At 34.1% G+C, this 23,599-nt stretch overlaps 1 protein-coding gene across 4 annotated transcripts in view; it reads left to right on the top strand.

The window, feature by feature from the left end:
- ERBB4 (erb-b2 receptor tyrosine kinase 4) overlaps positions 1-23,599 on the top strand; it is a 1,164,817-nt gene that overhangs the window by 917,744 nt on the left and 223,474 nt on the right. For all 4 annotated transcript variants that reach the window (XM_037849192.1, XM_037849193.1, XM_037849194.1 and 1 more), the window contains one exon: positions 20,927-21,059. In XM_037849192.1, the coding sequence (XP_037705120.1) occupies positions 20,927-21,059 (133 nt within the window). The remainder of the gene's footprint in view (positions 1-20,926; positions 21,060-23,599) is intronic.

Genomic DNA, 23,599 nt, shown 5'->3' with positions numbered 1-23,599 from the left:
GAAAAGCATCTGTTTGCCTGAACCCATAGCATATACCTGTATATTTATATCTGTACACAGTTCTACAAATCTTGCCTACTTCTGCAAGAGGAGAAGACAAAAATATGATCGTTTTGGTCTGCATTTAGAATTCCCAGTACTGTAGCTTTGTAGTTGACAATTACTCAAAGAAATGGAATTCTATTGTAAGAGTCTCTTAAACTTGTATTTTATAGCCGAAATTCCTATTAAAATATCGTTTCCAGTTTTTGTATGTCAAAAAGAACAGTATTTACACAGAATATTTCCTGAGTATAGGTCAAAGTGTCTATTTTTGTACCTGCCATACTTGCACAAGAGAGTCAGAATCATTCTCCATATAATTTAGACATATACTGAATTAGATCCTAAGTAATATCTTTTCTTTTTTTCATATTTCCTATTTAACTAAAGGAAGCTAATTAACTGGGACCCCCTTCTGTGATGTGGTTACATAAAATGATGTGTAGATATTAACTCAAATTGCTCACTTCATGCTTTTTTTCTTATTACCTCAGCACATTCCCTAGATAATCATTCTTTCATAAACATACAATTATTTTTCTATACTCTGTATGTAGGCAGGAGCTAATTAACAGGGAGCACTTTGATTTACTGACAAAATTCCCTCACAGTGATTTCATTCACTTCTATACACCCTGAAACCCTAAGTGGTATAGTTTCACAGTACTCAGTACTAAAGAATGAATGATATGAAAAGGGAAACTACCTCTAATAAACTCGGAATGCTTGTAGCCATTGTAATTTTTATAGCATTCTGTTCCTCTACTTAGAGTAAAGCATTCCGTATGCATGAGTCATTTATGGAATAATTATAGTTACTTTTAGTAGAGTAAAAATAAAACAAAAACAAAAACATTTCACCAACCTTTTACTTGTTGAAGGGAAAAATAAAACCACTTTATTTAAGAACAAAGCAAAATCCATTTTAAAGCTAAATCTTTCTTTAATCCCTGAACTCCAAATGCAAAATTCAAGTTCAGATTGCCTAGTGGATAGATAAGCTGTTGTTTTCCAATAGGAAAACCAAAGCACCGTTTCTTATTTCTTTCCCAAGAATGGTGTTTTTTCCCTCCCATTCCCCCCCCCCCAAAAAAAATCTCCTCGTATTTAGCTAAGGGCTTGTTTTTACCCTTGTCTTTAAAAGTACTAATATATATCTATCTGGTGTGCTACATTATCACATTTAATCCTCATGACAAACATATAAAATAGTTACACCATTATTTACAAGTGACAAAATAGATTCAGATTATTAAGCAATTTAAAAAAATCACTTAGCTAGTAAGGGGCAGAGCAAAGATTTGAGCTCAGGTTTGTCTGATTTTAAAGTCCTCATTTCTTCTTTTGTAGCGGGCTGGTTCCCAAGTAGAACAGTTAAGAGTTTTTCTTATGATGAGGACAACTGAATTTTTTTACAGTCTTCTTAAACAATTTCATCCATTGTCTTTCCCTTTGTCCTAACTTTTACCTATTAAACCATCCTCCAATCTTTAGGATTTTAAAATGGTTGTTCTCATGCTAGGGCATTTTATTCTAATATGGCACCTGGAATTGCTTAATCAAGATAGAGCAATACCTTCCATATCTAATCATATATGTCTATAATTGGATTTAATGTAAATTTTTGTATTATAAATACATTAGTGACTAAGACATATATGAATGAACATAGGAACTTTTAAAAAAATCTTTTTTAAAGTGGGAGCTATTTATAAATTCTAAAGAGATTTAAAAAAACCATGGTGGTTCCAAATAAGAACCACTTCCACTAGACCTATCACTAATTCCATTTATATTGTCAAACTTTCTGGACATTCAGAAATAAAATAAAAGGCAAAGTAGTGTTAGGCTTTGGCAGGCACTTTTGTTTACCTTCCAAATTCGTACTGTAGGATTTGTAGGATTGAGCAAAGTTGAATGAGAGTAGTAAAGAGTTCTGGTGGTGAAGTATGAATCCAAGATTGTGCTTCACTTGGTTCTGTTTGATGAGGTGAAAAGTGATTTCTGGTAAGAAAAACTGTTACAGTCAAAGTAACATCTTCTATTTGTTTTTAGAAGGAGAAATCGAACAACTAACCAAACAAACAAAAACTTATCCATATATGCTATTTGACAATTTTCTACAACTAGGTATCCATTGTATTTACTACAGTCAGGTATTGTGGTAAGACCACTTGAGATTTGTGGTCATAAATTAAAATGTTCACAATAAGTGTCGTTGGACTTTATCTAGCCATGTTACGATTACCAGTAGGCATGGATACTTTGAGATTTGAGCTTACCCAGGATTGAAATCTTTCCCAATGTGTACTTACACAATGAGGGAGGGCCCAGTAAATTAAGTATATATGAAAAAGAAACAGTGAACCCTAAGTTAAGCCGTGGACTACAGTAGTACAATTATAAAAATATGCTTTTAGCAATTGTAACAAATATGCCAAACTAAAGCAAGGTGTTGATAATAGAGTAGTATATAAGAATCCTGTATTTTATGCATGATTGTTCTGTAAACCTACAACTTCTCTAATACAAAACAAAAGGTCATGGATACTAAGTTGAGTAATGAGGGAAGTCGGCATGCAAGGAAGGCTGATGTGCAGTGAAACCATGGTAGTGTCACTGGCCTGAAGATGCCAATAACATCAACTATTATTAAAGTAGAAGTGACAGAGGAGATGGGCTGGAAGGAGAGGAGGTGCTATTCAGAAAGCAGGGTACTTGAAGTCCAGATTCTGGAGCTGGTACAGTTGCTAGTAATATAAGCATTTACTATTGTCAATAAGAGTGGGTGGCTGAGAATGTTTGAAGCGATTAAGCAGGGAATTGGGCAGCCAGAGTGTTGGATAGAGATGGAGAGATGTTGGAAGATTCAATAAATATTTAAGATTTAAAATTGGTTATCAGACTTGGTGATTAACTGGCTATGAAGGAGTTAGGAGAATAAAATGTAAACAGTTATTCCTGTGTTTCTGGATTGCAAAATTGGATGGATATTCTGAGATGTGGCACAGTGGAGGAGTACTATATTAGTAGTCATCAGTAGCTTAGTTTTGGATATGTTGAATTTGAGGTGACTGACATATACAAGTGATGTTAGATGGGGAATTTGACAGACAGATATGGAGCTCTCTCCACATACAGATATAGGCTAGAAGTGAATACCTGTATATTGAGGAAATACAGAGAGCCACAAGTTGGCATCTTTTGAGAAATTTAGCTGTGAATATAGGGAAATAGAGAAAAATATCAAGAGAAAGCTATTTTTGAAGATGGGTGAAATTTGGGTCTATTTGGGAAGACTTCATGTAGAGTGAAAAGTTGGAGACACAAGAGAGACACAAGATCTGTAAGCTTGGCAGTTTCCCTGAAAAGCTAGAAGAATTGGGAGGCAAAGAAAATGGGAAAGAATTAGCCTTGGAGAAGAAATTGTCTCCATTTTATTAGGAGAGAATAAGTAGGAGACAGGAAAAGATGCATATAGATGTGTAGTTTTGGTAGATGAAGGCTGAGGGAGTGTTTGTTTAGTGTTCTGTAATCTCTCTGAAGTTATAGATGAAGTCATCTTGCTAAAAGGGAGAGGCTGTGTTTTGTGTGTGTGTGTGTGTGTGTGTGTGTGTGTGTGTGTCTGTGAAGGGAGTGATGGTCTGGGAAATTAAATTCAAATATAAACTGTGGTGATTTTTGCAGTAAAAATTCTGACATTAATTCAGAAATCATTAATAATTTGCAATGTGTTGCTTTGCATGCTCCCAACTTGAAAGTCACTCATTTTATTTTTGCATGTAAAATAGCAGGTCATGGTTTGCTATCAGTAATTCTAGACTCATTAAATTAGAAGACTGTTAAATATATAAGCAGAGTCTAACAGCATCCTGCATGCATTCTGAGAAATTAACAGATTTCAATACCTGTAAGCGTTCATTACAAATGCTGATACATGACAGTTATTCCAAATTGCAACATTACTGCAAACATCAGCAGTTACACGATTGTGTAGGCACAGAACGTCAATAAATCAGGAAACCATACTGAAATATTTTTCCTATTTTTTTAACTACTCTCAAGTAAGGAATTACGGTGGAAAATCTCTTACAAATAAAATGCTTTTGGCTTCTGATTGTACTGATATAACCAAATTTATCTTCAAGCAATGATTTTTTTGACTTAGCAATTTATCCCATATGTCTTCATTTTAATTCTAAAACAAAGAAAGGTAAAATTCACCATCCTTGGTTAAAGCTGATCAGTAATATTTAGGTATTTTTTTAAATTTTTATCTCCTTCCTGTATATTGTTGATTATTTACATTAACATATTTAAAAATTAAATTTCAAATTACAAAAGTAATACATACTCTGTTATTACATATACATGTGTGTGTATGTATGTATGTTTATCCTTCCACACATTTATTCCATATACTGAAACCTGTATACAATAATAAAGTCTTTTATTCATTTACAGATTTGGAAACATGTTATACACATTCTTCTGTAAGTTATTTAATAGTACACTTAATAGTCCAAAGGACAGCCCTTCAGATCAATAGATATAATTCCTTCTTTTTGTAGTTGCATAGTATTCCCTAGTATCAATGTAATGTCAATCCGCTATTGAAGGATAGGCTGTTCCTAATTGTATGCCTTTTACAAATTAGAAAATAAACATCATATATGTGTGTGTGTCTGTGTGTGTGTGTGTGTGTGTGTGTTTGGCATTATAAATAGTATGTTTAGCTAAGGATCAACTAAAATATTCCATTTTCTTCAAATTTGTTAATCACTATTTCAACAGACTCAAATAGGAAACATGAAAATCACAGATGTAAAAACACTTGCATTAAAAAAATATGAGTTACAGTCTCATTACCCATACACAGATGTATATAAATACACACATGTAATTTTACATGTCATTTTCTTTTTCATCTATCTAATATTAGATGGCCTTCATCAATATGACTGCAAGTTTTCACTAAAAATTTTCAAGGACTATTGATTTAGAACTTTCTTCTGAATTGTTTGTTTTCTTTATCGCGCCATCAGTCATGATATAGAGAGGACTTCGTTGACAAAGGAATTTAATTAACTTTTTAAAAAGGTTTTTAAATTGGTTTTAACTAATCCTAGATGGACAGCTATCCATATATGGATTTTTGATACGATACAGTTTTGAAATAATTAAAACTTAAAGAATTTTTTAATGAGTCATAGCAATGCCCAATCCTTCTATAAACTAAGATTAGATTTCAGGGCTTCTCCTTTTCTATTCTCTCTCTATATATAATTATTATTATTATTATTATTACCATTATTGGTATCATTACCTGTCAATAAAGGATAACTGGCATGAATTTTTACAATGTGTTACCCATTGCATATTATCTTAAACTTACTATTGTGTACTTTATTTATTTTTCATTTTTTATTTTATTTTATTTTTTTTCAAAAATAGAGTTTTATTGCTGGGCATAAAGTAGGAGAACAGAAGGCCTGTTGATCCAAAATCTGTCTCCCTGAACTGCAATAATTCTGATAGTTTTATGGTATCAAAAGATGGGCAGGCTTTAGGATAATAAGTACAGTGGCCCTAGATGATGTAATTAGAAGTGATCTAATTATTGAGCATGCGCAGATTGATTACATGCTTAGTCACAGAATGTATGTACGAAAATGGCAGCCTTAATATGATGGGCATGGTTTTTAGTATTATAACGAGGTATAGGTGACTTGTAGGTTAAAGTCTAAGCTACTGCGCATGTTAGGTGGGCCCATTTGGGTTAGATCCAGCTTTGATTATAAAGATAACTTTGGACTTGGGGTCAGTTAGTTCTGGGCTGACCCAAGGGCCCTCATTAATAAACATTAGGGGCTGTCTTTAATGATCACAAGACTTTAAAGTCAAGAAACTGGATATATGGGTACAAGTGAAGGTTAGTCACAAGGGTACAAGATAAAGGCTATACAATCATTATCAGAGATCAAGTCATCTGGATTACAGTTCAGGTTTCAGGTATTTCCCTCTGTCAACTCTAATATACCAGAAAGTAAAAAAGAATATCTATATAAATGATTCAGTAATCATACTCAGTCGTTAAATCTTAATGTCTCGGTGACAATTCCTCCCTCTCATTTATAATTTCCCTCAATCTTGAGGGATAGCTGGGTGACAACTCTTCTATCTGCTTTGTGCTGTAAAAGGGGCATCGACATTATTAGGCAGAGGGTTGACGCTGGTTGTTGTTCTTGGAGAGACAGGTACTTCTGGGTTTCAGAGCTTATCTGGCATAGGAATAATCTGGAGGCTTTAAGTCTCTAGTCAGATGTCCAGACTTGAAACTGGAAGCAGTTTCTCTCTTTGAAGCCTTTTTAAGGCACCAAGAGTCTGGAGTGCCAGCAGGACAGAGAAAAAACTGATTGACAATTCTCTAAACTAAATCCAGTCCAGTGGCTGCAAAAGGCTCCGTTACCATGCTTACTTGTCCCACCCGGGCTCCAGAGTCTCGGGCATCATCCCTTCTGGGTTGCCAAATTGTTGCCAGACCAAAGCAGTGGATTCTTTTGCCCAATACGCTCAAATGACCAGCTTCTAAGACACTGGAGTTTCAAAGAGAGAAAGAGTTTTATTGCTAGGTATGAAGCAAGAGTAAAGATTGCCTATCAGTCCAAAATCTGTCTCCACAGTTGGGTACTTTAGATTGTTTTATTTGTTTGTTTGTTTTTGGCTATTTTGCCAATAGCTAAAGTACTAATATACTTAATGGCCCCAAAATGTACCCATGAAGAGAAGATAGTGTTCTCTACCCAGTAGAGTGATGCTGCCAGGGAGTAAAGTTAGGGCCCATTAACTGTTCTCTCACTCTCTCCTCAATTTGCCCTAAGTAAAACGGAAATTTTGCATAAGCTTGACTGGCATGATTATATGTAAAGATAAGTCATTTGCCTAGATAATATCCCATATGGAAAATAAAGATATGTAATCTGAAAAAATAATTAAAGGCTGAGAAGAAAGTTTATTGATGTGCATCAGTCAAGAAATTTAAAAGGAAATATTATGTTTACCCCTGTATTACTTTCAGATTACTTCCTTAATGATCATTTGAAGAACAGAGAGATCGTAAAATATCCTCTCCTGCATGTCCATAAGCAATTCCTGGCATCAAATATGGCTGCATGTTAATTAGCTTACATAATTTCAGTAATAGAAAACTACACAAAGAACAGATTGAAAAATTAATATTCTAGCTAGGAAAAAATCTGTTTCATGTAGATGTGTTTTTTTTTTCCTTAGTAGCAATGATTTCTTTTGCATGTAAATGAAATGGTTTCAGGCAAAGTATAAAGTTGTCTTGCTACTATATTATTTCAATGTTGTTTGAATTGGCTTAGGTTTGATTCCACCCCCCGCACCCCCCCACCCCTGATTCTTAACTTTATCTGGTGGCTCTGAATCTGTATTCAGAGCATCTGCAGAATCATAACATCTTCTAAGCAACAGCTTTTGAAAAAAAAATGTTTCCCCATAATTAGAAATGTGTTCTAATTAAGGATTGAGTGCTTATATAAGTTTAAAAAGGAGTTATATTACTAAACATTGTTATTAGATGCTTTAAAAGTGTTTTTTTGTGTGTGAATTCGGTCACAATAAACCTCCCCTCAGAACGTAAAAAGTAATCTGTTCTCTGTTAAAAACATTATTTAAAGGAGGGTGCAGTGACCAAAAGCTTTTGTGAGGGAGGATTTGTTTGTATTTTCTCCAAGTCCTCTGTGGAGTATTTTAAAACAGAGTAGACAGAAACAGCCTCACCCTCTCATTTTTTTCCTTGGGTTACTTCCAAGCTACTATGGACCCAGAAATTAGAAAAATTGGGTATTTGTGTTTTGCCAATTTAAATGCAAATGAAGATCTCTCTGTTCTCTTCATTTGTCTTTATTGATCTTCCAGTACAGTAGTTGCTTGAGGTGGGTAAGCTAGGAAAACCTTCTAGTACTTCTAAACTTTATCACTATTTGAAAATGAATGGCAACTAAACATACCTTCCATTAGAACATACTTTTATTCCACAATTCAAAAACTGCATTCACAAGGAAGCTTTAAAAGCTCCTACTTAACGCTTCTTGGAAAATATAGGGCAACTCTTCCCCCACCCCCACCCCAATAAAAGAGTTTAGTAATGGCCAATGTGAAAGCCTAGTGAATTTCCAAGAGCATATGACAACTAAGAGTACATAATAGGAACATCGGGTCTGTTAAGTGAGAGCTAGAAAGGGAAGACCATTGCTTTCTTCTTTTGTTTATAAATCTGACTATCTTGAATTAATGCATTTGACAGTTAAAATACAAGAAAAGAAAGTAAAAGCGGAAACTCTGGCCATAGTGCCATTTGTTTTAAGACCCTATTGGCTACAAGTAAAAGAAAACCTGATTTCAATGGCTTAAAAAATAGTTTTTATGTTTTATTCCTTTATTATAACATGAAATCTGGAAGTGGGGTAACTGTTACATTGGTTCCATGGATCAGTGGCATCTGGGCCAAAATCTATGTGACACTGGTCTTTCTGTTTGGGTAGTAACATGACTGCTGCAGCTCTAGGCATTATGTTTAAGGACAGAAGTCTCCATCAGCATGCAAAACTTTCCCAGAATCTCTCTGGAAGACTTTGTTGTATGATCACACCAAGATTCAGGGAGGCTGGAGAAGTTATTATTTGGCATTTTAAAAATCTCTAGTTTGGAAAGTCTTAGGGACAGGAGATTAGCAGTGACTGTTGGGTTAGCCAGTTGGGGACTTTGATGGTGTATGGTGGAAGTGAGGGACAAAATTAATAACAACAACAATAGACAAAGAAAACTTGCCCAAGGATTAGTTTCACTGCTCTTTGGGGGAAATATTATTTTGCCAATTATTTTGTAGTCAGGAATAAGCAAATATTAAACAAGTATCAGCTTCAGTCCAGAAAAGGATTAAATACTTTTTCCATTTCCTGTTCATTAGAGATATTTTGGGATTATTTTTTTTTTAAGTTTAAGAGATATAAAGAAAGCTATGAAATTGTTATAGGATTTATGTGCTTTTAAGCATTGATTTAATATAAAAAGTATGTAAATATTTATAGGAGTAAACTATTCAGTTATTCATGCAATAATTATTTATTTAGTTCTTCTTTTCATGAGACAATAAACTACCCTTCAAAGAAATAGAAAGTTTTCTGTGACACAATTCCAGCACTTAAAGGACTTATATTTGTACTTTTATAAATGGAAATACTGCTATTTTACCGGTAAGCTCCAAATATCTGCATATAGGTGTTTTCTTCCCTAAAATCATTTGAAATTTATACATTGCCTGTGAAAATAAGATCCTTAAAACAGCAACATAATTCTAGAACTCCTAGTTGAACCAAATTAAAGTAGATGTCCACAGATGCCCCAGTATATGTTAGAAGCAAATGTTACAGAATAGAAAAATATTTTCACTCAAAGAGATAGATGGTACATAAGTATAAAGGAAAGGTGTAGTAATGAGCAAACACATTTAATTATGTGTTTGTGAGGTATTTGCTTGCTTAACTAAATGTGGAATATGGGAGAAAAAAGGAAAATAAAATTTCCGTTTGCCAAAATAGGAGAGACTCGAGTTGGAGGTAATATTTTTGTTGTGTTGTCTTTTGGAGGGAGGGGCTCATACATTTGTTTTATAGTTGCTGAGTCTAATATATTACATATCCAAGTGGAGATATCAAGTAGGTAACTAGATATATAGGAATTCAGTCTGCACTGAAGATATGAACTTGTTTGTCCTCATTACATAGATAAAGAGATGGATGATATCATTTCTAAGGAGTAAATATAAGCAGAAAAGTGAAGGCATCCAGAGATTGAGTCCCAGGACACCTTTAATTTTGAGTCAGAGAGATAAGGAGGAAGCAGCAAAAATGACTGAAAAGGACTGACCAGACAGAGGAGAGACTGGAACGGGTGGTGTGCTTAAACTCATGGGAAGATAGCGTTTGAAGAAAGAGAAAGTGATCACTCATATGAAATGCTTTTGAGAGACTGATTGAAATGAAGTCTAAGAAATGTGATTTGACAATAAGGGGACTACTGGTGACCTTGACAAGAGTTGATTTGGTATACAGGCAGGGACTGAATGTGCCTAAACCAGAAACTGGTTCAACAATCAAGGGAACAGAAGCGAAGTGAGCTTCTAATAGTGAAGACAACTATTTAGAAGAGTTATGTAGTAAAAGGAAGTGGAATACTAAATTAGTAGCTGGAGAGAGATAAGGGGTTTAGGAAAGTTGGGAGTCTTTGTTTCCTTTTATTTCATAAGATGGATGATATCACAACTTGCTTGTATGCTGATTGAAATGTGTATATTGGTATAAAAAATGTAGTCCCCAGACTGACAGCACTGGTACCATCTTGGGAGCTTGCTAGAAATGCAGGATCTTTGGCTCCACTCTAGACTTTCTGAATCAGAATTTGTAGCTTTGAAAGATCCCAAGGTGATTCCTGTTCACATTAAGAATAGAATGTAAAAGGGTATAATAAATCTATGAATAAGTGAAATAGATTTATAAACTCCACACAAGTTAAGGGATTAGTTTTAAGCACAGTTTATCAATAGTAAATGGAGAAAAGCAGAGTGTGTGGCATAGACAAATTCAGGTAGGGTTTGTTGTTAAAGCTGGTGATGGGTGGTGCAAAGTTTAATTGATTCTGTTTTCTCAGTGAAACGTGAAGTAAAAGCAGCAGAATTTGAGGGCAAGGGAAAAGCTTTTAAAAGTTCCAAGTGAGAGGAGAAGGTGTAGTCAATTCAGAGAAAGGGAAAGTTAGTGGAGGAGGGAAATATAGTGAGGCTTGCCAAGCATATTAATAGTCCACTTGAAATACATATATTTTTCTTTAATTATTTTATCATATATATTTCATTTGGGAGATATAGTATACTACCAGGAAAATTTTAAGGCATATATATATATATAGAGAGAGAGAGATTGAGAGAGAGAGAGCTATCAAAATTCAAAGGCATTCATCTCTTTTCTTTATTTGAAGTTTTTCTGAACAGTATTTCTATTTGATGACAAATCTTTCTCTAGGGTGTTTTTTTCAAAAACAATGCTATATACTCTGGAGATAGTGGCAAAAATTTCCCGTGGGAATAATATACTATCACCTTGAAAATTCCTCAGTATTTATGACCCATAGAATTATATATTATTTGTGGATCTACTGGTAATTATTTGCTGGTTAACTAATAGTAACATGTCATTCCGAATGAAGACAAGTGCAAAGAATATATTTTCTATTTCCACAATTGTTCCATGTACTAAAAAAGTCTCATTTTTCTGAAATATATTATCACCTAAATTATCCTATTTATAACCTAATTCATTTAGTATTAATTATTTAGACTATTAGATAATGTTATCAGGAGTAAAGAGCAATAAAAAGTAGAAAAGATAGTCCATAACCTCATGATGTTTGTAATTTACCTGGAAATAGAAGTAAATCTAAATCAGTTTAGTCTGAGAATATATTAGACACCTAAGTGCTAAGGCAAAGTATTCTTAGTATGTATAATATACCCCTGTATGTATGATAGCAAGATGGAATGAATTGGGTCACTGCGATGTTAAATTCCAAGGCCCTTTATTAGCATTTACTATTTTATATCTGAAACATAGTTTGCTCCTATGAAAATTACCAAATTATGAAGAAAATGAGAAGTCGCCTGTTGGGGATTGAATTATGTCTCCTACAAAAGTCATGTTATCATCCCAACCACTGGTTGTGTGGGTGCGAACCCATTTGTAAAAAGGATCTTTGAATATGTTACTAGTTAAGGTGTGCCCAAACTGAGTGAGGCTGGGCCTTAATCCAATATGGGTGAAACAAAGGTCGTTTGGACATGAAAGAGAGAAGCCTCAGGGATCAGCCAGAAGTTGAAAGTCAAGGGAACCCAGAAGAGAAAGGAGACGGTGCCACCATGTGCATTACCATGTGTCAGATACACCAAAGAACCTCAAAGATTGCTGGCCAGCAAGAAGATACCAACCCAGGAAGAAGCAAGCCTCCTAACAGCTGAAACTGTGAGCCGATGCATTCCTGTTACGCCAACCGTTGTATAGTGTTCGTTTTAGCAGCCAGGAAACTAAAACATGGCCTCTTTTAGAATATTTTTAAACTACCTTTTTCAATTAGAGAACTTTCTTTAAGTTTTAATATTTAATGCCAAACTGTAAATTCTCCAATAGGGAGATGCCATTAGGGCCTTAAAATTAACAGTGAGATCCATAAGAGCTTCCCAAGGCATCTGGCTCCAGCATGTGTTACTCAAGGCAAATAGCAACTCCATGTGCAATAGTATGAACAGTTTCAAAATTTATTTAATATTTTAGAGGTTTGTTACTCTCACAAATGATTGGTCTCAAAAGGTCAGTAAAAAGATAAGCACAAAACCAGATTGCAATAGAATTCAGCTTAATGAAAGCAAACCGCATAAACTAACATAGTCTATGAAGAAAACAAAAGGGAAAGGGAAAAGAAAAAAGAAAAGGAAAAAAGGTACTGAATCACATTTTTCCTTTGCCTTGTTAAAGTTACAAAAGTGAAAGTAAAGTATTGGAAAAATTTAAAGAGAATGATATGTTATATGTGGCTCTCTTTAATGAAAATTTGAAGCTATTAATAAAATCAACACAGATGTAAGTCTTGAAATAAGAGGAAACACAAGCGTACACAATTTTTTAAAGTAGGTTAAAGCAATAGTAATAAACAGATGCTCTTCAGCACCTCAAATTCATGGATCCAAAAGTACCCAACACTTCTCCCTTCCAAATATTCTTTCTCCTGATTTCCCCATGTCCGCTAAGGGCATCATCAGCCTTATATTCATCCAGGTGTGAAAGTCTAACCGTCTTTGACTCCCCCTTTGTCTCTCTTCACTATTGAGTTTATGTATTTTATAGTTCTGCTGCTGTAATACTTTTTTTTTCTGTTTCTTCCTCTATATTTACCTAGTTCTGACCCTTATTTCCACTGATAAATAATATTAAAATATGCAGCTAACTAGTCATCTTGAATTCGTCCTCTTTTCCCTATTTATTTACTTTACAACTTGCTACCAGAATAATCTTCCTAATATATTCCTAATATACTTTTAAAATCATATTTTAATGAAAGAAAAAGAGGCTTAACCTCAATTCAAATCTTGAGTTATCCTCTCAGAATGCTTGTAACCTTGTACAATTATGTAACCTATCTCAGAAACTGATCTTGGAGATAAATGAATCCAGATGGTACTTTCATGTTGGTTTAATGAACATAGCTCTACCAAAATACTTTTGTAACACTGTGTTATTGAACAAAATGTGATATTTACATATTGAAAAAAGTAGTTTATGTTTACACATGAAGACAAGCCAAGAAACATACATCTCTGCTTAGGAAGATGAGGGGTGGGTTGTGATTCATTTGCCTCAGCGGTTATGCTTCTAGTTGTATTTCAGATGTCATAGAGGAATCTCCACTCCTAATTGAAGAAAAGATATACTGTAACACCCTAGGTCTCATCAAATAAAAACTGTAACTGTCAACTGATATCTAATTCAGAATCTGACCCCAGATCACTTTCATAGAAAAGATGTGTCATATTTTATGTAGAAGGTAGAATTCTGGGTCAGAATATAAGCAAAACTTCCGGGAGGGGGAAAAAAAAAGAAAGACAGAAAAAAAAACTGTTGATATAGCTCTCCTTGCCCTAGGCAGTAACCCTGTAAATTTCTTCTGGAGAACTTCAAAGTTGCCTAGTGTTTCAGGGTCCCCTGTTTCAAATCTGACCCTCTTTGGGGAACACTGAACAGAATAGTAGTGCAGTAGGTACTGTCCCTATAATGATAGATTCTGCTTGTCTTTGCCTTTCTTAAAGGAAATCCAGTTTTATTTTTCTAAACCCAAAAGTCGTATTATCTGTTCTCTCACTGAGAAAATAAAGTGAATCTAGAAGCTTATGAGTAAAATCACTTACAAATTTCAATAAAACCCAGGGGTATAAAGGATTGAACTAACGTGAACCACAATGAACATGGAAATCTAGATAAAATGATAGTTTGATGAGAATTGAAATAGTAAGATAAAACTAAATATAAAACCAAAGAGTTTATTAGAATCACAAAATAAACTTATGGGCTTTTTGTATTCTCACACATAAGTATTGAAGAAAAAAACTTGATGCGTTATATTTACCTAATCTAAAAAGCCAATTCTGATGAATCATCTTTAGAAAGAGAAAGAATGTAATATAGGTGAAAATTAATGGACTTGAGAGTCCAAGTTTTAAATTGTTACCAATACCATTTGTGTTTGACCTTTTCTAAATACCTTAACTATTTTGAAAGTCTGTCTCCTTATATTTAACATGGGGACAATAAGATATAAATAATAGTAATAGGCATGATCTAGAAGCAAATTCATCAAGAATGTGAGAAAGACTAGGTAGTCCCCCGCTGTGTTTACGTTTTTATTAACGTAGGTGAAGAATGTGTCCATGTGTATTTAAGTTGAGTGGCTTGATAGAGGCACTAAACTCACAAACTAGTTAGAGGAAGATAAGTAATTAAAAGTCAGATTGGTTTGACTGCAAAGCATCTTTCTACCACAATATGCTTCAATAAGGAGAAATATGGAATTTAAAATATAAACAAAAAATAATCATGTTAGAAACACTATTTTACTATTTTCTGAACTTGCAAATGGATTATACAAAAATGTTTTATTAAAATTCTTTAACTAGCCTGTTGTTTCTGTTTTCTACCTTTCCTTTTTTTGCTCCTGTGTACATTTCAAAAAAAAAAAAAACACACATTTTTTAGTTTAACCATTAGTGCCCAAAAATAAACAGTGAAGCAGCTCTGTATATGATCCAATGAATCCTCAACATATATCTTCAAATTAGTTTTACTTCACTTCTCAAAATTGGAGCACTTTGATTTCAAGTCAATGTAGTTAGTTGCAAATTATATCTTCATTGTATTTTCAGACTTCAGGTTTCATTTATCTTAAATTGAATTGTTTCTCTGTGTTCAGAAAATGAAGAAAAATATACCTATATTATAAATTAAAAATTTATTTTATTTGGTGACAAACTTCTGTTATCTATAAAAGAATCTCATAGATTTAGCATTTTTTGTAATAACTACATTAGTCAAATTACCAGTCTTACCATTTTTACCAATTTTAAACAAAATATATCCATTTTTAAAGAATAGCCTGCCATTAACAGTAAATGGAAAAAGGTATAACCAAAGGGGTTTAAGAAACATTTGTTTCAGTGTCAATTATATTGACTTTTCTTCGTTTTGTTTGTGATTTGACACCTGGGAGAAAACAGACCAATAAAGTAAAAACCAGTATTTGGAGGATTACAAAATTCAGGTTTCATGTTTTGTTCACATATTATATTCCCCAGTGAGAGGAATATCATGCTTCAGATATGGTAATAAATGATAAAAACTGTATCTTTGTATGTGACTGCTGTACTTTGGGAAGACATCACTATTTAATATGCAACTGTTTAAGTCAGGTAATTGCATTCAAGGCAATAGAATGTGATACATTGTGTTGTCTCTTCTAAATGAAATTATGAAAGCAAATTTATATGCTTTTAAATAAATTAGCAAAGTTCATTTGTGATTCAGAAGCCTTATGATACTAGTTTTTCTGAGTAATGGGAGAATCTCAATTTCATTATACTATTTCCAAATAGAATAAACTATCAATTGATCTCATTTTTATAATCCTAAACTTAGATTTGGTAATTGAAGTCATCTTTTAGGGGGTGTCAGTCATCTTTAATGGGGAGCCAGACAAACAAACACATAAAAAGACACGTTGGACTTCTGTGACAGGGATTATAGAATATTCTATGTCCCTTGAGTTTGATCCTTCTTATCTTTTTAAGAAGTATCATATATGAACCTTTTAGAGGTTTCTCTGCCTTACATACAGGAAGAAAACACTTTCTCAGAAACAGCTTAGTTGGCAATAGTGTTAAACCCAGAAGGGATAGTCAGCAACTTAAGTAGCTATATCCTCTTTAGCCACATAAAGAAAAATATTCCATCCTCCGCCTATAAGCATTAACTCTGCCTACACCTACAAATATCTAGGAATCATCTAAACAGGGAGGAGTAGGAAATGTGTAAATAGTATTAACTTTTAATAGTAATTAATACTATTAATTGTAAGAAGCAAAATGTAATTAAATATCTCAAAGACACTAAACTATGATAAATAGAAAATATATTTTTAAAAATACTTAGATTATAAAAGTGGACAGGAAATACCAGAATAAGATCTTAAATGAAAAAAGGCAAAGCAACCATTCAAGAAAAAAAGAAAACAAATATTTTTTGTATTTTTTCTGAAATTTCATTTAATAATCTTTTATTTCAAAAGAAGTATAAACGCATTATAGAAAATTAGAAAATACACAGTAAAAAAATACAAAAACAAAAGCAACATATTCATACTAGGTAGACACAATACTGTTCAATATCTTATTGTATAGTATTCCAGATTTTTTTATAACATGCATAAACACAAATCTGTTAATTTTTGCCATATTGGGGTCCTACCTTTTGTAACCTGATCTTTTCAGATTATAGGCCACAATTTTCCAAGACAGCAAATTTTCATCTCATTGACTACCCAATCCATATTCAGACTTCTCAAGTAATCCCCAAAAAGTCATTATAGTGGGTTTGTACAAACTAGGATCTAACCCAGGATTGTACATTGTATCTGGTTGTCATGTGTATTAAATCTTCTTAATCTAGACCAGTACCTTTTATCATGACATTCACTTAATGAAGAGAATATGGAAGTTGTCTTATAAAATGATCACCTTTCTTGATTTCACTGGTTGCTTCCTTGTGGTTAGTGGTTTCTTTTTCAAGAGTATATTCTGCTGGCATACAAAGAATATGGTGTCTTAAAATGCCAACGAAACATTTATGTATGATTTTTAGGTGCAGAAACTGTGGTCCTTTGTATCTTCAGATTGATTGTAACTACCATTCTTGCACAGTGGTAAGGAAAGAAAGATATCCAAGTCAACAAAGGAACAGCTGTGGAAAAATATTAAAAATAAATGCTATATACAGAAAATCTGGAAAAATCCACAATAAAGCTACTAGAGGTAACACATAAATTCAGCAAAGTGGCAGAGTACCAGATCAACTCTCAAAAATTAGTAGTGTTTCTGTACACAAGCAGTGAACAATCAGAAAAAGAAATCAAGAAAAAAATTCCATTTACAATAGCAACTAAAATAATCAAATATCTAGGAATGAATCTAGTAAACATGTAAATGACTTGTATACAGAAAGCTGCAAAACATTGCTAAAAGAAATCAAAGAAGACCTTAATAAATGGAAGGGTATTCTGTGTTCATGGATGGGAAAACTAAATATTGTTAAAATGTCAGTCTTACCCAAAGCGATTTATAGATTCAGTGCAATCCCAAACAAAATTCCAACAACCACCTTTTCAGAAGTGGAAAAGGCAATCATCAAATTTATATGGAATGGTAAGGGGCCCAAAATAGCCAAAACCAGCTAGAAAAAGAAGAATGAAGACTCATACTTCCCAATCTTAAAACTTATTACAGAACCATAGTAATCAAAATAGGGTGGTAGTGGCACAGACATAGAGACCAGTGGACTAGATTGAGAGCTCAGAAATCAACCCTCATATCTGTGGCCAACTGATTTGTAATAAGGGGGCAAAGCCCACTCAACTGGGAAAAAATAGTTTCTTCAACACAGATAGTGCTGGAAAAACTGAATCTCCATTTGCAAGAAAAAGAGGAAGGACCCCTATCTCAGACCTTATACAAAAGTCAACTGAAAATGGATCAGATATTTGCACACTGATGTTCATAGCGACCTTTTCACAATTGCCAAGAGAAGGAAGCAACCAAGTGTCTATCAAACGATGAGAAGATAAATAAAATGTAGTATATAAATGCAATGGAACATTATTCAGCAGTAAAAAAGAATGAAGTCCTTATACGTATGACAACACGGATGAACCTTGACAACATCATGTTAGGTGAAATAAGCAAAACACAAAAGGAAAAATATTGTATGGTTTCACTGAAATGAAATAATCAGAATAAGCAGATTCATAGAGTCAGAATTTAGAATGTAGGTTACCAGGGTCCAGGTAGGGATAGGAAATGGGAAATAAAGGCTTAAATTGTATAGGGTTCCTATTTGGAACAATGGAAATGCTTTGGTAGTGGATGGTGGTGATGGTAGCACAGCATTATAAATATAATTATCGGTACTGAAATGTATATCTGGATATGCTTAAAAGACAAAATGTTAGGTTTTATATATGGTAACAATAATTTTTTTTTTAAATCCATGGAATTATGCTACACCGTGAACCCTAAGTTAAACCATGGAGTATACTTAATAGTACAATTAAAAAAATGTGTTTGTTTTAATCAATTGTAACATGTTTCACACCAATTGGTGTTCACAGTTGGATGGTATATGGGAATTCTGTATTTTTTTGCATGATTTTTCTGTAAACACACAACTTCTCTAATAAAAGTAAAAGATTAAATTTTAACCTGAAGAAGTTAGAAATTACTATCTATTGAGTTCTGAATGTTTTATTTTCATTACTATGACCAGTCTAGGTGTAAAAGCATGACAATTGATCACCACTTGAATTAGATTAAAAGAGAGACATGGGCCTTGTTTTTTGTTCTGTTGAGAGTGCTCCTTAAAACAAAAAAACAAATAAAAATGACAAAAACAATTTCTTTTAATTTACAGTAACACATATATTTTCATAAATACATACCAGTTAATCTTTTATAAAATAAATAAGCAGTTACAGTTTAGAGTTTGTTCCTATCTACAATTAACAAAATTTTAGATACTCTTCTCAATGACACATAAATCCTTTGCAATAAAAGTTTATGCTGAGGAAATAAAAATGCAACCCTTTCTGTGTTAGTGGCTTTTCAGGAATATTTTACACTCTGGAGCTGGAAATTATGCCTTTGGTTGAAAACCTAAAATACTTTCTGAAATACACATTTATATCATGTAAGTATAATACGTGAAAATTTTGAAACACACATTAAACAAAAACAAGCATGTAATACCTTTTGCAAATATGTCCTTACACACAAGAAAACACATCACAATGATGAGTTTGTGTCCATGCTGTAGTTTAATTTTCTAAGCATAGGCTTTTATATCTCTAGAAAATTCCATTTAGGAAAATCTAGTTGAATTATAGCAACATTTCAGTGTGCTATAGTCCTTTGAGCTGTCAGGAAACAACCTTTAGGATGAACTACTCTTTTAGATTTTTCTGCAGTTTTATATGACAATATAGCAGTCATAACCTTTAAAAGACATGACTTCATTTATAGAAGAAGTTACACAGTTTTTTTTAAAGTTCTTTAAAATTTTAAGATTTTATTTAGCATCATCCTCTATCATTATTTCTGATCTACCTTTGAAGAAAAGTTTATTTTGCAGGAGCAGCTAATTTTTTTTCCTAAGAGGATGCAGCTGTATAGTTAGAGTAATGTCTTCTGAAAATAGGAACATACAATATAAAATTCTTTGCTATGGGAGTTGTAGGAGTGCAGTGAGTTTGTTTTTACTTTTTGGCATCTGTCATCACTTTGTGGTCAAATATTTATTAGGTAGCATGTGTGTGTTTTGCTCTGGGCTATTCGCTCTGGCATATGAAATTAATATATGACAGGTCACTCACCACAGAAAGCTCATAGATACTATTTTACTCTAGAACAAGAAGTTAAAACCCTAAATATTACTGTTCAAGCCAGGGGAAATTTTAGCTTATATAACAAGAAATAATCAGTTTAAAAATTGTATCTTAGCTAAAAACGTTAGAAAAACATTTTAAGAATAGAAATTTCTAGTATATCTCCTCTGAATTTTTCCCTTTTTGGCTCTACTTACACCTTTTTATGTAATACTTAAGGTGAGGACCTCTTTTAAGGATATATGATGCTTAGGCACACTTCTGATTATGATACTTACCATCATTTAGAAAATCTGTCTGACCCAACTTTTTAATCTTTCTCCTGCCATTTCTCTTATCGGAGGCTCTTATCAGAGTTTCCAATAGCACTTTTGGCAATAACAGTTCTCTTACTGACACCTAGTACTCCAGGAGTATGGGGTTTGTATGTTTCTATACCACTCATTTTTGCTTCAGAGCAGTAGTTCTCAATTGGAGGAAATTTGGGTAGACGTTTGGCAATGTCCGGAGACATTGTCATGACTGGAGGGAGGGGGTGCTACTGTCATCTAGGGCTGGAGGTCACAGATGATACTAAACATTCCACAGTGCACGGAACAGTCCCCCACAAGAAACAAAAATCCCACCCCAAATGTCAACAGTGCCACTGTTGAGAGAACCTCCTTTAGAGAAAATGCTGAAAATAATATTATATACTATGCCAATATTATCAAAATATTTTCCATTTTTTAGATAAAAATAAAATTGAAATTAAAATGATGTAAAATGCTCCCATATCAATATTTTGGCATATGTTCTTCATTCTGTTACCAAATTTTACATTTTTTTTTTCCATCAAACTGCATGTTATAGCTGCTCATCTCCAAAGATCAGTTGTATGTGCATGGTATTATCAGGAAGCAAACACACACAAAAAAGTCAAAGTCCTAATGCATTTTTATTTGCATTTCTTCTAACTGACTGGATTTGTGAAATATGGTGATGTCTTATACAACTGCGCTTTCCTCGTCTTCTTGCTCTCCGTGATTTTGTTGCTGTTGTTGTTGGTTCTGTTTGGCAGAACGCCCCTGATCGCAGCCGGTGTCATTGGTGGGCTCTTCATCCTGGTCATCATGGGTCTGACATTTGCAGTGTATGTTAGAAGGAAGAGCATCAAAAAGAAAAGAGCCTTAAGAAGATTCCTGGAAACAGAGGTAAGGTCTTGATTTCGTCTCTCCATGTTTTCAGGATTTTCAGTAGGTTTAGAAAATGAAGATTAGATTCATTATGTTTAATATAAATGAAAATGCTGCTCAATTTCCTGCTGAGAGTTTATGTTTTATATATATTTTTAAATTAAATTCAGTTTTCTTGAGATATATTCACATACCATACCGCCATCCATGGTGTACAATCGACCATTCACAGTACCAACATATATTTATGCATTCATCACCCCAATCTGTTTTTGAACATTTTCCTTACACAAGAATCAGAATAAGAATAAAAAACAAAAGTAAAAAAGAACAGCCAAATCATCCCTCCTATCCCACCCTATTTTTCATTTAGTTTTTCTCCCCATTTTTCTACTCATCAGTCCATACACTGGATAAAGGGAGTGTGATCCACAAGGTTTTCACAATTACACTGTCACCCCTTGTAATCTATATTGTTATACAATTGCCTTCAAGAGTCAAGGCTACTGGGTTCCAGTTTTATTTACTTCTAGCTCTTCCAATACATTAAAACTGGGTTTCAGTTTACTTACTTCTAGCTCTTCCAATACATTAAAACCTAAAGAGGGTTATCTGTATAGTGCATAAGAATGTCCACCAGAGTGACCTCTTGACTCCAATTGAAATCTCTCAGCCACCAAAGCTTCACTTCATTTCATCTCACATCCCCCTTTTCATCAAGAAGATGTTCTCGATCCCACAATGCCGGGTTCAGACTCATCCCCGGAAGTCATATCCTGCATTGCCCGGGAGACTTACACCCCTGGAAGTCAGGTTCCATGTAGGGGGGGAGGGCAGTGAGTTTACCTGCTGAGGTGGCTTAGCTAGAGAGAGAGAGGGCCACATCTGAGCAATACAGAGGCGCTCAGGGGGAGACTCTTAGGCACAATTATAAGCAGGTTTAGCCTCTCCTTTGCAGTAAGGAGCTTCGTAAGGTCAGGCCCCAAGATAGAGGACTCGGCATACCAAGCCGTCAGTCCTCAGTGTTTGTGAGAACATCAGCAACAATCCAGGTGAGGAAGTCCAACATTTCCATATTTTCCCCCAGCTCCTCAGGGGGGCACTACGTATATATTTTTATTCTCTGCCCAAATTCTTTTGGGATGTGTTGTTCTTTCACTCTAACCTATACAAAACTACCATATCTCACTTCCTATTCAAAGTTCCATGTAATTATGCTGTTTGAAAAAACTGACTGTAGAAGTTATATTGTTTAGAAAATATAGATCCCACACCAAATAAACATCTCTTTCCTTGGTCTCACATGGAAGTTGAAGTTTTAACACAGAGTCAGTTTCAACCTTTACCCTTTGGCCCTATTTCGCCTAATCTTAACCAGATCTGCTTCATTCATATCTCTAATTGAAGTCTGGGCTCTCTCAGCCTTTCTTTTTTTTTTTTTTTTTTTTTTACCAGTTGCTGTATACGTTAATACTGACATTCATATCTGCTGAGCTCTAGCTCTGAGTTTCAGGTGTCACACAGATATCCAGTGTTCCAGAGACCAATCAGGTTATACACAAAGGGATCAGCAGCTCAGAGTTTGGAGATAGCAGTCCAATTCAGGAATAGATTGGACTGCTGTAAGAGCTTGCAATCTGGGGACCATTACAATAATCGTTTCCCTGTTAGGCTGTGCTCTTAAGATTCAATTCTGAGTTTACACATTGTAGTTAGTCCACATTGGTGAGGCATTATAGTGTTTGCCTTTGTTTCTGGTGTACTTCACTCAAATTGCTGTCTACAGGATCCATTCACCTCACTGGGTGTCTCACAGCTTCACTCCTCGTGGTTGCTCAATATTCCATTATTTGCATACACCACAGTTCACCATTCTGTTCCTCAGTCGATTTACCCTTATGCCACTTCCACCCATTGTAAATCATAAATACTGCCTCCATGAACACCAGTATGCAAATATCCATGTCTCTGCTCTTAGATCTTCCAAGTAAATACCCCATAATGAGGTTGCAGGACTTTATGGCGCCTACATACTAAGCTTCTTGTGGAACCACCACACTGGCCTCCAGAAAGGCTACACCATTCTGCCTCCTCATCTGCAGTAACTAGGTACATCCCTCTCTCCATGTATTCTCCAGCACTTTTACCCCTATTTATATTTTTCCTACAATGTTATAGAGATATATTCACATACCATACATTTATCCACAGTGTATAGTCAGTTGTTCATGGTATCATCATATAGTTGTACCTTTATCACCACAGTCAGCACTTGAGCATACTGATTAGTAAAACAAAGTTTTTTTTAGCAAATAATAAAAAAGATAATAAAAAGAAAAAAAATGTCATACAATACAATATAATAGTAAGGACAGAAAACAACACCACTACCAAGAATCCCACATCCTTCCCTTATATCCCCCTCTCATACACAATTAGCTTTGGTATATTGCCTGTGTTACGTTTAATGGAAGCATATTGCAATGTTACTGTTGACCATAGACTCCAGTTTGCTTTGATTATGTTTTTTCCCAGATACCATCTCTTTTTCAACACTC

Source organism: Choloepus didactylus, chromosome 9 (assembly GCF_015220235.1).
Source record: "Choloepus didactylus isolate mChoDid1 chromosome 9, mChoDid1.pri, whole genome shotgun sequence".
In the NCBI taxonomy this organism is placed as follows: Eukaryota; Metazoa; Chordata; class Mammalia; order Pilosa; family Megalonychidae; genus Choloepus; species Choloepus didactylus.
This window is presented reverse-complemented; position numbering and strand designations above follow the sequence as displayed.